This window comes from Chinchilla lanigera, unplaced genomic scaffold, assembly GCF_000276665.1.
Source record: "Chinchilla lanigera isolate Chin_1 unplaced genomic scaffold, ChiLan1.0 scaffold00014, whole genome shotgun sequence".
Classification (NCBI taxonomy): Eukaryota; Metazoa; Chordata; class Mammalia; order Rodentia; family Chinchillidae; genus Chinchilla; species Chinchilla lanigera.
This window is the reverse complement of record NW_004955415.1, coordinates 30,483,248-30,498,507: the sequence shown is the minus strand read 5'-3', so window position 1 is coordinate 30,498,507 and position 15,260 is coordinate 30,483,248. Positions and strand designations below refer to the sequence as shown.

At 55.7% G+C, this 15,260-nt stretch overlaps 1 protein-coding gene across 1 annotated transcript; it reads left to right on the top strand.

The window, feature by feature from the left end:
• The first annotated feature begins 5,701 nt into the window (after positions 1-5,701).
• LOC102011983 (cystatin-9-like) lies at positions 5,702-7,908 on the top strand. The gene is made up of 3 exons (XM_013512168.1): positions 5,702-5,940; positions 6,818-6,934; positions 7,663-7,908. The coding sequence occupies exons 1-3, from the start codon at positions 5,704-5,706 to the stop codon at positions 7,756-7,758; spliced, it is 450 nt and encodes a 149-aa protein (XP_013367622.1). The 5' UTR covers positions 5,702-5,703; the 3' UTR covers positions 7,759-7,908.
• Positions 7,909-15,260: the final 7,352 nt, after the last annotated feature.

Here is a 15,260-nt window from a genome sequence, read left to right as displayed (position 1 = left end):
GTTTTGTTGCAGCTACAGAAAATGGTCTAAGACACTGTTTCCAAATACTGGAGGACTGAGGTAGAGCTTGCAGCATTTGGGGCTAGACACAAACCAATGGTGTTGATTGGAATAACAATGCATAGAGCTCTTCCTCAGAGCTGAGACCCAAACCCAGACAATGTGCCCAGAGGAGACCTTTAACCCAGGCTACACAGCCCCAACAGCAGAAAGTGTGGCCCGCAGGGTGGGGCGGTGAGGGACAGGCACATCTGGCATCCAGGGCTGAGCATGTGTGCGCAGGCCCAAGATGTGCCCAACCACATCTCTCCTTTTCCTGGCCAAGGTCCAATGATGGCCTTCTTAGTGCTGCTCTGCAGTGAAGCAACCCACATGTGTTGGGAAACTGGCGTGACCAAAATGTTGGAGCCTTTTCCCCATTTTCTGTTGCTAATAGTCTGTGTGCAATACCATGGACTGTGGGAGTTATAAAGAAAAGAGACTAATTTTGGCTCATCATTCTGGCCCAAGATTGAAGGCCCACATCTGGTGCTGGCCCTCTAGCTGGCCCAGAACCTCCTATGGCAAGAGGTAGGCAATGAGGGAGAGACCTAGCTAAAGGAGCTTCTGTCAAAAACCCTGTGGAAATTACCCACAAGCTCATTAATTGTGCGAGTAGATTAATCCATTCCCAAGACCCTTACCACATCTTAAAAGTCTCACTGCTTCTGCATATCTCAAAAGGGGGTTCAGTTTCAGCACGAACTTCAGAGAGGACAAACCATCCTCAAACCATAGCAGAATCACAGGATAAAACTACACTGTTCCAAAGCAGTGCCAAAAAAGCAAGCCAAGCATGGAGGCTAGGGGCCCACACCCTCTACTGACAGATCCCTACCTCACACCATCCACCAATGTAGACCACAGCTGGATCACATGCCTCAGTGTGAAAAGCAGAAGAAAATAACACAGAAGGAAATGTAGGAGAACATAGGAAATAATTTTTAATGAAATGTGAGACAGTACAAATCCTAAACAACAGCCAAAAAAAAAATAGTTTTTATTTGTTTTTTAATCTGGATAGTATAATCATCAGCACAATGATCTCTAATAAAGTTGAATTAGGGACTACAGCCCACCTCCCAGCAGTTTTCTTTCTGGGCCCTACCATACAGAAGCTCCACATGTGTGCACATGAAACCCGGGCAAGTGTGCTTCTGCACTCAGTTTTGGTAGGAAAAGAACAGAATCGATTCCTTGTAGAATCAGGAAGAGTTAGCTGGCCTGCTTTTTAGGGAAGTGGGTAAGGAGCAGACCTGAGCAGTGCTACTAAGGAGCCAGATCTGCAAGCACTGGCTCTGACTCACAGGTGACTCCAGGACAAGTATCAAGTTGTAAGAAACACAATAGGATCACTCTCTGTACAAAATCTTCAAAGCATAAAACACAATGACATACAGGTTGGATATGCCTTATCCAAAATACTTGGGACCAGAAGTGTTGGATTAGGGATTTCTGGGGGGAAGTTGTGATGGAGACCTCTACAAAGTGGCTCTGAGCAGGATTTAAAATTGACCAACTGGCTTTCCATGTTTACTTGTGAGTCTATCTAAGCCCACAGCTGAGGATGCCTGGCTTCAACCCCAGTTAACTAAAAGGAGACTACAGCTGCAGGCTCCACACTCCTACAATAAATACCAACCTAAATATAAGGTAGTTCTCCTGATTGACATAATTTACTACTTGGGAAAATATCTCCCAAGGTCCTGCTGGATTCCTCTCAGATTCCCACGTTTTCTTCAGTATCCTCCTCCTTTGTTTCAAAACCAAATAAATATGGGGCCTCCCAGATAAGTTCTTTGTCTTAGCCCCCAGAGAATCTCAAATTCTGATAGAGGGTTTGGAACCTCCTGGAGCTCTACAATCGTATCACTTGTTTCATTTATTTAAGCCTTGGCTGTCCACGCGTTTGGGAAGATTGTGGGTCTGATCAGCTCGCACTAACTGAGGGATATTATTAACCCATTACAACTGGATATTTGCACGTACATAATGAGCTGTCCTGGGGTGGGACTGAGTCTAAACATGAAGTCCCTGTGCGTCACCTGCCCCACACACGCCTCACAGGCATGGCCCCAGGTCACTTTACCTAATTCCTCAGCACAGCCGCATTTGGACTTTGGCCACCAATAGGACAGAGGCAGAATCTTCCTCCTGTGGCATCAGGTCCTTGCTCAGGAAGTTTCAGGCGCCAGGCATTTGGAGGAGTGTGCTGGTTGGCTGTCCTCCAGCTGGCAGTCCTGGAGAGGCTCCCGGGCCGCTGCACACCGGAGCCAGGACAGCACGGGGCAGGGCTTTGCCAGTTCCAGCTCTCACACATATCCCAAGAAAAGAAAACTTCCTCACTTGCCAAGGCACCAACTGTTTGCATTTCCTGTCTTTTTTTTTTTTTTTGGAGGGGTGGGTTTTGGTTTTTCTCCGGTACCGGGAACCGAACTCACGACCTTGAGCTTGCCAGGCAGGCGCTTTTGCCACTGAGCTAAATCCCCAGCCCCTGCATTTCCTGTCATATTGAAACCTGCATTCCACCTAGGATAAGTGACAGGGCAATACTTTCATACTTTTTGGTTTTTTAAAATATTTTAAAAGTTTCACAAACAGGAAAGGAAATGGGGGTGCCGCCACTAGAGGAGCAGCAGAGACTGCTGGGCAAGGACTGGGGAGTGAGTCTCCAGAGGAGAAGCCAAGTTAACAGCTACATGGGTGGAGCGGGGTGTATCTGTACCAGAAAGCAGCCTTCTCTCCTCTCCTCCAAAAACCCAGGAAGCCACAGGTGACTGTGGAATCTGCAGGCCCAATGCCCCGGGCTGGGCACAACAAGGGGCAACTGGAGGATGGGGGTGGGGGAGCCCAGAGAGGCCGGTCCTGTATAGAGCCCTCGAGTGACAGTTTCCCAGCGTCGCTGCCTCACTTCCAGCCTGGCAGCTGGGGGCTGTGGCTTTGGCCTGGTCATTGTTGACCTTGTCAGATGGCTCACACTTCCAGGAATGCAGGGCCTTGGTTCCAGGACTTGGGTCTATTTCCAGGAGGAGTTAATGTGATCTGGACACTGGCAGCTGCGTGGGAGTCTGTGGAGATACAGGGGAGAGGTCACCCAGACAGAGGGCACCCAGGCAGGAGCAGGGGCCGTGCCTTCTGCTCGCTGGTGCTGTGTCCTTGGGGCCTCTGCTCCGGCTCATGTTCCCTTGTCCTGCAAGACTTGGGTCCCGAGATGTAGGTGCTCCCTCCCTGGGAAGGAACCCATGCCACCCTGCCAGGCAAGGGTCTGGACACACCAGCAGTCAACAGTGCCCACACACCCATGTCTCCATCTAGGCATGGTGACACCGTCTCCTGACTGCCTGGTGGGGACAGATCTGGACCTGCCCTAGGCGCCCATGGCATCTGCCTCCTGGGTGGGCTCTCCTCCAGCCTCGCTGCTAGTGATATAGGGGAAAGAAACTCCCAACCTGAAAGGTATCTGGGACGAGTTCGAGTTCTCTAAAATCAAAGAATGAATGTTAGGAACAATGGAGGTTAAGAGTAGAACATATTTATTGAAGGAAAGAAAGTTTCTGTCTGAGAGAGAGGGACAGAAGGGGAGCCAGAGTGGGTTGCCCAGGAACTTGTCTCTTTTAGGGGCTTTTATGAAGCAAAACCACAAGGTGACGCAGGTCCAAGGCAGAACACACTAGGTAGGCATGACCAGCCAATAAGATTGCAAGTATCATTGTTTAGGTAAAATTGATTAAATGGGGATCAAATGGGAAAGTGAGTCATGTAGCAAGTGGGCATGAATACAGAGCAGAGAGGCCTTTCCTGTAGGAGGTTGGGTCAGTGACTCTTCCTGGCTTTTTTTAAAGGTGATTGCTATCTATTTAGAATGTCAATCCCTGATGTCCATCCCTAAGGAAGTAGGTGGGTGCATTTGTTTCATCTTTTGTCTTGAGGTCTCACCCACAGCTGGAGGTGTCTGTCTCTCCCACTGTTGCAAGGTATCTCACCTTTCTCACTGGCTCCTTCAAGAGCCTGGCCCTGTCTGACTCCCTATAATACTTCTACCTAACTCCGCTGCCTATAACACTGACACTGGGGACGTTATCTCATGGACACCCACAATCCATGTGGGTGTGACAGAGATCTAATTGCACAGGATTCCCCAGCCTGCTCCCACAAGAGACCCATATTCAAATCCATAGTGGTCAATGCCCTCTTCCAGCCCCCAAACTGGCCCCACAGTTCTGAAGCTGAGAACTGTGCTCCTCGCGCTTCAGCTGCAGATTCAGGGACCTTAAGGACAGCGGGGAATGAAACCAGCTCTGGATGGCATTTTCCCCACTAACTGCTGCTCCCCTGGGCTACCTGAGCAGCTGAGAAATGCTGACTCATCCCAGCTTCCCCCCCATACACAGAAGGAGCTGCTGGAGGGCCCATAGAGCCTGCTTACGGAGGCAGGTGGGGCAGCTGGCTCCTGGAGCGGTGCCAGGGTCTCCCCAGGGTGCTCCGCATCCAGTCATGGGCGACCCTGGGGTAGGGGCTGCAGCTTCGGGTAGAGCCAGCCACTCACCCCCAAGGCCTCTTACGAGGTCAGTGGAGCTCGAGGCGATCCCTCCCCAGAGAGGCACCATTCTGGTGATTGATGCACATCCTGAACACTGTTCTCTCCCTTGTCACCAGGCAACATGTTCTCCCCTGACCCTGTGTGTCCCCTCCCCAGGAGCCACACTCACCCCACCCCAGTGCTGCCCATGTCCAGTGACTGCTTCAAGTAGTTTCATCCGCATCCACACCGGGGATGTATTCTGAACCTGGGCTAGGAAGTGTGGTGCTGTCCCAGGAAGCAGGTGGCAAATGCAAATTCCAGGCTGGTAGTCCTGCTGGGTCAGAACACAGGAAGGCGCTGTGGCCCAGGAGCTTGCCAGGGCTATAGTGAAAGCCTGGTTTCCCAGGCTGTCCCAGGGCAGACAGCAAGTGTACTTAGCCAGAGGCTGAAGCTCCCTATGCAGCCCGAGCTCCGTGAGGCTGCCGACCACAAGGGGGCAGCAGGGACCACAGATTGGTCCCTGGAATGCCTTCTCCTCACGGCCTCTCTACCTGTTTGCTCTAATGGTGAGTGCTCGCCCTGTGCAGTCCCAGACAGGACAGAGATTCAGGGACTGCTGCTCCCGGGTTCCACAGTCTGTGCACCAGTGGCCCCATCCATTCCAGACTAGGGGGCGGGCGGAGGGCGTCCAGTGAGCCGGACAGCTCGGGCCACCTGCCCACTCCTGTAGTTTGAGTTAGGGCAACTTCTCTCCACCTGCAGTTCCTGCTTCATCTTCCTGCCCCCTGTCCTCCTCTGCTTCACATCAGGGACCCCCTTCCAGCAGCACCCAAGCTTGGATTCCTGTGTCGGTGTCTGACTCTGGGGTGTGCTAGTCTGGGCTCCACCCATGGTGGTGGGGGGCAGGTGTGGCTGAGACTCAGGTTGGCCCGCCATCCCTGCTGGTCCTCCACAGCGTGCCAGCTCTTGCACAGGAAGTGAACTAGCAGCTTTGGCCGGATAGAGCAAGGTGGTGTGGGAAGGGACACAGTGTGATACAGAGAGGCGTCAGGGGAGGCGTTTGTGGCCCCACAGATTAATTTAAGGGCTGGATCCGTGGGAGCTGGCTGGAAAAGGCAAAGCAGAGGCCCAGCACCTGCACCATGCGGTGTCCCCCAGGGTGGTGGGCACTGCCCTGGGCCACACTGCTGCTCCTCTTGTGCATCCAGCCCTGGGTGACCCACGCCTGGTGTTCCGAGGAGAACCTTGGCTATCAGCAGCAAGTCAGCAATCCGGAGCTCCGTGCTGCAGTGCAGTTGGCCCTGGACACATTCAACCAGCAGAGCTGGAATGAGAATGCCTACCGGCTGGAGCGCCTCCTAAGTTTCCAGCCAGAGCTGGTGGGTGAAGCTCTCTCCTGCCCGCCACCTGCGCCTGGGGCTCAGCAAGGGCTGGGGCATCCATGGTCTAGGTTCAGCGTGAGTCCATGCCTGGGTTATCATTTGGTTGTGAGAAAAAAATGAACACAGAAATTCTTTTAAATTAGGTGAATTCCCACTCATGTGCAAGATGAATTTTGTAATCTTTGTGATTTTTATGATGTAGCTAACTGAAGAATAACTTCAAAATAGATACCAGTGACATGATTAAGCCACAGAACGAGAAAGTAAACATAGAGATATATTGAGAAATATTTGAAAGGTGTAAAATAAAAGCAATTAAAAAAGAGAGACAGAGACAGAGTATGAAGCTGTACCTAAGTTGCAGACTGTCCAGGTAGCTGGCACAGGCCTCACAGAAGGCTCCTTTGACGTAGACACTGGCACCTGTGTGTTCTGACCTTTGGGAAGAGATAGACATTAGCTATCTAATGTGGAGTAGGGAGAGGGTGGTTCTCTATTAACTTTTATCTTGTGCTGTTTTTAGCTTTCAATGCAGTCCTCTATGCCTGTCCAGTCCCTGCTGGACACAGTGTGTGGAACCCTTTTTTCACCATGAGAGGGAGGCTGCGTCCCACGGAGGTGCACTGGGCTGGCCCGAGCTGGGGATGTATGTATTCACGGCCTGCAGCTCCAGTGCGACTTCCCAGGCTTACCGAGCCACGCCTCTGTCCTCACTCCCACTGGAGAAGGTCCACAGCTGTCACCTCCCAGAGCTGATCCTGGCCCCCACGGAGCTCCCACGGGAGCAGAGTTGGGACTGTCCATACAGGAGCACAACTGCACAGTCAGTCCACACAGCAAGGCCGCATAAGCCCCCTCTCTCCTTTCTATCCAGGATAAGAGTCCTGGGAGAGTGCTGTCTATGCAGCTGCTGCTTCGCAGAACCGTGTGTAGGAAATCTGAGAGAGGCATCGACATCTGCCCTTTCCACAGCAGCCCGGAGCCCAGCAATGTAAGGAGCTTCCCACGTAGCCCTCATGGCCCTGGAGATGTGAGTCCACAGCAGGCTCCCCAGGCTGCCCTGTCGGAGCCCGGGGCCACCCAGCCACCTCCACTCTGGCTCCGCCCACTCCACCCTGCAGCTAAGTCCCAGACACACTGTCTCCCTGGAGTCTGGGGAGGAGCAGAGAATGTCCCTGTATGGTCCTCAGGCCTGTGTGCCCTGCCTTCAGGAGAGGAGTCTGGCCTCCGCCTCAGTGTGCCCATCTTGGGTCCCTCCCCTTCCTGCCCCGGAGCCCACAGTACAGGCTGAGCTGGGCCCCTCGACCTGCCCCAGGCCCAGCCCTGGCCTGCTGAGTTGCACCAGTGCTGCGGACAGGGTGAGGAGCAGCTGGACCTGGGCACCAGCCCTCCTAGGCTGGCAGGCCCTTTATTAGAGAGTCAACCAGTGGTTTAACACTGATTCATGTCTGTGCTCAGCAGCTCCCTGGAGATCCAGCGCCCCCTGCTGTCTGGGGCCAATCCTATGGCAGCCCCTGGCTGGGTGAGGGAGCTGACCCTGGCTCCTTGGTGTCTGGAGGAGCCCAGGACAGGGCACAGCTTGGGATTCACCCCGTTCAGGCCAGGTAGCTTCACCTAGGGCCTGAGCCTCTTCTACCACCACTGGCCCATGAGAGGAGGTAGAGGCAGATGCAGAGCTCCGAGTGCCCCCACTCACTGTGCCCCTCTGATCGCTCCCAGACCTTCACCTGCTCCTTCACCATCCGCTCCCAGCACCATGGAGCCCAGCTCAGCATCCTGAAGAAGATGTGCTCCCCAGGGCCCCCCAGCCAGTGACCCAGCACTCCCAGGACCCCGGCCATTCACAGGAGCTGGACTGTGGTAGCAGAGCATTTCCGGGCTGCTCTGTCCTCCTGGGTTCCATACACTGGTGTTTTAGAATTTGGTTTGTCTTGTTCATCAGTAAACACCAGCATCTGCACATGCTCTATGGGCCGTGATCATGCGGCAGAAGCTGGGTGGGGATGGGGTCGCCCTGAGGGTTCCTGGTACTCTTGGAAGGTGCAGTGCTCCCCACATCTAGGCCTCCTGGGGTGGCCACAGATGGCAGAAGTCTGGTGCATCAGAGCTGCAATCTCTAGGCCCATAGTCATGGCCCACGGTGGACAAAGGCAAAATGACTGCGGCTTCCCAGGCAGCCAGGGTGCCCTGGGAGGAGGACAGGCCCTTTCGCGTCCTCCCAGGTGGGTGAAGGGGACTCTGGACTCACTCCTAGGAGCAGGCCTGGCACCAGGAGTGCCACATGGCCCAGCCTTAGGCCTCCTTGCCTTGGCAGAAGGAGCCTGGCCCATGGAGTGAATATGTGAAATACACAGATAACCCAGCGGCTGCACAGCCTTAACCTGAATACCCCATGCCGGACAGCACACGATTCCCCCCCCCCCCCGTCAGATTGAGGTGCTCTGGCCTTAAAGGTGGATGTCCTCTTTCTTAATCATCCCATGGTGCCACGGACCCTGTGGAGAAGCACAAGTGCCTGTGCCTCAATGGGACTTTCTGGCGCCAGTGGGGCAGGCGGGGCCAGGGTCTGCATCACTGAGCCTTCCTGGAAGGGGATCTGGCCGTCCCCCGCACCTCACTGACAGCAGCCCAGGTTCTGGACCCCTCACAGGGCCGGCACAGACAGGACCACAGCAGGAGGCCACGTGGCCTGAAGCTGCTCTGCGAGTAGTCTGGGAGACACAGAAGGGAGGTCACCCTAACTGTGAGGGCTGCACCGCAGAGGAGGCCTGAGGCAGTCCTGCTGGAGGGAATAAGTTTGTCAGGGTGACTTACCGGGTGGTGGATGACTCGAGGGCGGCAGCACCACCCTGTGCTAAGCTGTCTCTGTGAGATGTAGCTAAAATGGCAAATGCAGGAGCAAAGCGGGAAGGGGGCTTGAGGCATGTGAGTGCCCCTCTCCCAGCTCTGCCCCCTTGGCTGCCCACCGGTTTCAACCCTGTCCAGCACAGTGGCCATGTCCTTGTGCCACGGTCAGCCCAGAGACTCAGCCCTGGGGGGCCATGGACAGCTAAATCGTGGCCACTGCCGGACAGAGCCACGCTGGCAAGGACTCAGAAGACTGAAGGGCACCAGTGGGACAGGACGACGCTTCTCGGTGCACACTGGCCAGGGCAGGAGCAAGAACACTTGCCTGGTGGTGAAGAGAGGGAGGCTTCTTGGCCTGCTCTGGCTTCCAGCGCGGCGCCTCCAGCCAGGACAGCATGGCACAGGGTCCGGCTCTACCCTGGTCTCTGCCCATGCAGTTGAGCTGGGACCGCTACAGCTGGGTTCTCACCAGGGTCCTGTAGGGGCAGCGGCGACCTCAAAGGTCCAGGGCAGTGGCAGCGAGCAGTGTCACCTTCTTCTGCCAGGAGCCTGGGGTGAAGGAGCCCCACACAGGTCGTGGAGGAGGGAAGGCCGCAGATGGCAGAGCACCTCCGAGGCCGAGCACTTCAGTCTGACTAGGGGAAATCGTGTGCTGTCCGGCATGGGGTATTCATGGCAGGACTGTGCAGCCGCTGGGTTATCTGTGCACCTCACATATTCACTGCATGTACCAGGCTCCTTCTGCCAAGGCAGGGAGGCCTGAGGCGGGGCCATGCTGCACTCCTGGTGCCAGGCCTGCTCCTTCCTAAGAGTGAGTCCAGAGTTCCCTTCACCCACCTGGAGGATGAGAAAGCTGCCTGGCTGGCTGGACTCAAGACCGTCGGCCTTGCTAGCTGGCAGCTGAGCAGGGCCCGCTCCTTTAGCAGCCTTATCTGTCTTGCCTGAGCCATAGAGAGATCTCGAGAGAAGGCAGTGACAACTCAGGTCATACACTTGAGAATCTCTGTGCAACTCCATCCTTCCGAGGATGAGACACACAGGGCAGCTGAGCTGGACGTCCTCCATCCACAAGGAAGGCAGGGCACACAGGGTACACAGAGGCAGCTAAACCCCAGCCCTACAGAACATGAGAGGGTGACCAGGATCCAGGAGCAGCAGAGGGCGCTGCATCTCGGGCCTGCTCTGGGAGAGTCCGGAGAGATTCCTGGGGCAGGGCAGCCCAGCCCACTCTCTGGGTCTGGGATCATGAGCTCCTATCAACTCAGGTGCCATGTGCCCAGCACCTTCAAGGTACTGAATGTCGAGCTGAGTCCACTCCATGGAAAGGGAGGAACAGGCGTCCACACCCTACCTTCTTCTCAGCCTAAACCCCAACTCCCAGACCTTCACCAGCTGCTCTTGCATGGTCTGTCATCGAGCCAGGTTGCCAGCCACCTCCCACACGGTCATTGTCCCTCTCATAGGCTACGATTCCTGTCTAGGACCCAACAACCTCTGGGCCCCCCAAATGCTGCACCCACTGGGCTTGGCATCACAAGCCCCTCTCAGCCGAGGTGCCAAGCTCTGGTCTTGGAGATTCACTCAAGGTCTTGACAGCTCCCCCTCCATCCGATGCCATATTACTGTACACCCACATCCCTCGGGCGCCTGTGAGGTCAGGCTCTTCTCTGCACCCTGCTCTGCCCAGCAGCTGAGATAAGACAGGGCATCCCGGTCACGCTCTCCCCCACCTCCGCCAGCAACAAGGAGCCCCATTGTTCAGGAAGAGAACCGCAACATTGCTCTATCCCTTCCTCTGGAGCTTGGCAATAGTCCATTCTATGATAAGAGGGAAAGATGGTCAAAACTGGCATCTTCCCAACCGTTTTGTCACCTCCTGGACACCAAGTCTAGAGAGGAGATGGAAGGAAGATGGGGACCCATGCTCTGGTGCCCAGCCTGGCACCTGCCCCAACCTCGTGTCCACACTTGTCCAGCCAGGTGGGAAGTAACCCTTCAGGGGACCTTGAGAACTGATGTGGGAATCGAAGGACGACAGCAGAGGTGACAGCACAACGGACACAGTCACAGGTGCATCCTTGGCTTTTAGACCAGGAGACGCTGAAGCTGAGGCTGTCCTGTGTCACTCTTACATTTCCTCAGCTTTGTTGTGTTAAAAAAAACCCAGGTCTCTGTCAAAAGCAGTTGGAGCAAATAATTTCCTTGAGGAAGAACTCAACAAAAAATGACTTGAGCGAGGGACATGGGTGAAATGGGGCACGGGGATGCCCAGTTCTGGAGTGCTGCAGAAACACCTGACACCAGGAAGGGGCACAGAGTCAGATGGTGAAGGTGAGTGGCCACAGATCAACAAAGGGAAACAGCTGAAGCCTCCAGGACACTCGGGGGCATCTCAGCATTCCCTGACACCCACACTCACCAACTCCGTGGCAGCACACACAGAATCCTGCACCTCCATGTGGCTCTTGGGACCACTGGAGCACAGGGACCTCTCTCAAACAAGGGTGGCTGTTCAGGGCCTATGAGACCCCCAAATCCTGCAAAGGCATCACCTTCTCCTTAATTCAGGACTGAGGCCTGGCTAGACAGCTGGCACTTCTCAGCAATGCCCAGAGGGCTGCGGCAGTGCCCCTGGTCCATCAGAGGCATCAGGTGGAGCAGATAGAGACGCCTCACATCCACAGAGGAAATCTGGGGAGAGGTATGGGTGGGTAGGACTTTTAAAAGCTCCTGCATGTGCCAGAGAATGTGCACAGCATGGTGTGCCCAGGAGTGGACACACACTCACAAAAGACCCCAGGGGACCCTAAGCTGGCATCACTGGCTGGGACGGCAGGGAGCAATGGCCAAGTCAGATCTGTGACCATCCTGCAGATGATTCAAGGGCTCGCACAATAAGGAACACAAAATAAATGTCTTACACACATGTACTAGTAAAATAATTCTGAAATAAAACATAAAAAGCATTTAAAATTCAAAACAAATTATAAAATGCTTCCTGTTTGTATATAAATGTGTCACACACAAAGGTTTTAGATCTCTCCATCCAACTCTTTCATTTTTGTGCAACACCTCTTCCCAAAATTGGATGTTAGTGGCTTAAAAGAACCCGAATTGTCTTTCATACTCTGCTGGAGCCACAATGCCTCTCTGGCTGTTCTGGAGACACAATGCCCCTTCTGTAGGCGACTGTGGAGGCTGCTGCCTGACCCCAGAGCACCAGGTCTCAGCCGGCCAGGAGCTGGTCCACAGGCAGCGGTGGGCCTTGGGGAATTGGTCCCCAAGGGGGTGCACATGGCTCCCAGCCAGTCCCCAGGGCAGGAGGCAGCTGACACCAGGGGAGGGACTGGGCTCCACCTCAGGCTGGGCACGCTGGTCCCCACACTTGTCCTCTCTTTGCAGCCCTTCCTGCCTGGGTGGCGTTGTTCCCCCTGCCATACAGGAGGTAAATGAGTGGCTCTGGCTGAGAGAGCAAGTTCAGGTGAGAGAGAGACAGTGTGATGCAGAAAGTCCAGGGAGGAGCCTGTGCCTGAGCAGAAGAGACTGTGGGCTGGACCTGAGCCGCAGGTGCAGAGGAGTGGCGGGGAAGGACAAGGACAACATGGCGCATCCCCTGGGAAGAGGCTACTGGCCTGGGCTTTGCTGCTGCTCCTCTGGCGTGTTCAAGTCCTGGGCACCAGGGCTTGGCTCTTCCAGCTGGAGCCGGTGGACAATGAGGTAGTGCTCTACTCCCCTGCTACACACACATCATGGAGTTCACACAGCACATGCTCAACCAGGAGCTCAAGGAAGAGTACGGCTTCCGGGTGGAGCGCATCCTGAGCATCAGGAGGGAGCAGGTGAGACACTACCGCATCATCCTTGTGCCTGCACTGAGCTGAGCAAGGGACACACCAGGCGCTCCTAAACCAGGGTCTTGTTCATTGACCGTCACCCAGGCTCAGGGCCATGCAGCCAGCAGTCTAGTCTCTGTGAAATATTCAAGTTTTAGAATGCCACCCGCTGCAGGTAGTATTCAACCCACATAATTTTTATGATATTACTTATTGAAAATGAGGACAATGAAGGCTGTGAACCCAGACAGTGGCAAAGTGCCAACAGTGTGTGTTTATAGTGGCACAATGAGAAGGGCGCCGAAGAAACGGCGTGACAGAGATGCTTAGAAAAGCCACAAGCCTGGGAGGCTCGGGGCCGCTGAGGATGAGGATGTGCGGCCCTGGCATCGGCTCTGACTGCCACTGTTCCCCTGCCCACAGAATGCACTCACTGCATCCTTCACTCCCTCTGCCCATCTTCTTAACCCTGAACTGTCCTGGAGTGACTGTGGGGGGCATGGGCGTGGCAGCGGGGTGGGCATTTCTCTTGCTGCAGCTCAGGTGACTGCACTGACCTGTCGTAGGTGCCACTCCAGCTCACAGGGCTGACGCATCCCATGCACACATGAACAGGTGCCAGGCATGTGCTGCTGTCCCCTGGGAATCCAGCTGTGGGTTCCAACACCTTCACAGGAGGAGGTTGGGGTCCCACCAAGATGGACTAGATCAGCCCGAGCTGGGGACACACTCACAGCCTATGGCTCTGCTGCAACTTCCCAGGCTCACCAGGCCACTGACCTCTGTCTTCACTTCCTCTGGGGAAGGTCCCCAGCTGTCACCTCCCAGAGCTGGTCCAGGCCCCCATGGAGCTCCCATGGGAGCAGCATCGGGTCTGTCTTTATGCTAGCACAATCACACAGCCAGTCCACACAGCAGTGCCACAGAAGTCTGATTTTCCTCTTCCTGTCCCCACCAGACTAACAACAAGGTATTCTTCATGATGCTGCAGCTGAGCAGAAGCAAGTGTAGGAAGTTCCAGGATGACCTCGACAACTGCCCCTTCCAGGACAGCCCCAAGCCCAGCAATGCAAGACAGAGAGCGCACTGGGTCTCTGCTCTCCCAGGTGTGGGTGCTGGGGTGGTGGGCACGAGCCTGCAACTGGGGACCCGCCGGGCAGATAGCAGGGTGGGTACAGGGCCTGTGTACCTCCATGCCAGCTCCACCCATGCCACACTTCAGGCCCCTGGGGTTCAGGGAAGAGCAGAGAATGTCCCTGTGTGGTCCTCAGGCCCGAGAGCCCTGCCTTCAGGAGAGGAGCCTGATGGGGTCAGGCCTGGCCTCTGCCTCAGTGTGGCCATCTCAGGTCCCTCCCCTGCCTGCCCCAGAACCCACGGTGCAAGCTGAACTGGGCCCCTCAACCTCCCCCAGGCCCAGCCCTGGCCTGCGGAGCTGCACTAGGTGTTGTGGGCAGGGCAAGGGAGAGATGGATGTGGGCACCACCCTCCTAGGCTGGCAGGCTGCATGAATGAGAGCAGCTCCTTCCAGGATAGAGTCCTACTGTAGGGAGCGTGGATCTCCCCAGAACAGACTGGGGCTCCTCGTGGAGGTTCAAGGGACAGCGCCCCAGGGCAGGGCTGTGTTAGCGTTAGAACTAGAAGATGGAAGTGCACACTGGGCCTGTGCTCCCGCTGTCCCCTTTGCCACCTCCCAGGTCATCATCTGTGCCTTCAACATGAGCACACTGCCCTGGACCACAGGGTTCCAACTCTTAAACAAAAACTGCTCCACAGGCTCCTCCTGACCCCCAGGCCTGGCCACAATGCTTGCCTCCCAGAACACCAGGGCTTCTCACACAGCTCCCCGGGGCCCAGCTGCTCCAAGGGTGCTTTTCTTACATTTTCCAAGAGTTTGGGCTCCTGTCCCAGTGTTTAAAATTCTTCCTTGCCCAAGGTCACCACAAAGAACTCATTAAAGTTTGCACATAGAGATTATCTGTATGCGCCTCTCCCTGAGCTCTCTCCTCAACACTCTGCAGAGGGGTCCCCCCACCTCAGCTCCTCAGCCGCCTCCAGGGACAGAGGCAAAGTGCCCCCAAGCACCTGTCACCCAGAGGCCTGCAGATGGCCCACGGTGCAGTGGTACCGTGACAGCGACCTCTCGAGCACCCTCGGTGCAAGGCAAGTCCAGAGAGGGTGGTGGATCCATAGCACACAGCAGGGTGGGGCCTCTGTGACCCCGGGGTGGTGACGCACTGGTTGCCAGGTGCCCTGACACCAGCCCCCTCCCCCAGGCTCACGCTCCCCACCGATTTCCTGTGCACGTTTAAAGAGCACAGCCGTAGTGCCTGCCCTGCTCACTACTTCAACCTTGCTGAATGTGGCGGCAGACTCCATGTCAGAAGAGAGCTATGTCCCATGCACACCGCACGCAGCAGGCAGTGGCTGGGCTGGCCCTCGGGCCATGGCTGCAGCCCTGACAGGACAACCCTGGGCATCAATCTCACCCTGAGCCACAGCTCAAGGGCAGCTACCACAGGCCTCTTGCGTGACCCACCAGGCTCAGGGCTCGCTCCATACATGGGGATTCCCTGCACCCACAGGGCTGCATTCCACTGTCTAGAGGGTGGGGGACATCACGGTCTCCTTGCCCAGGGG

Bases quoted from the DNA above. Each gene is read 5' to 3' on its own strand.
- LOC102011983 (XM_013512168.1), top strand. From the start codon at position 5,704: ATGCGGTGTCCCCCAGGGTGGTGGGCACTGCCCTGGGCCACACTGCTG. The intron at 5,941-6,817 runs GTGGGTGAAGCT...CTTTCTATCCAG, and splicing joins TAAGTTTCCAGCCAGAGCTG to GATAAGAGTCCTGGGAGAGT. The intron at 6,935-7,662 runs GTAAGGAGCTTC...GATCGCTCCCAG, and splicing joins GCAGCCCGGAGCCCAGCAAT to ACCTTCACCTGCTCCTTCAC.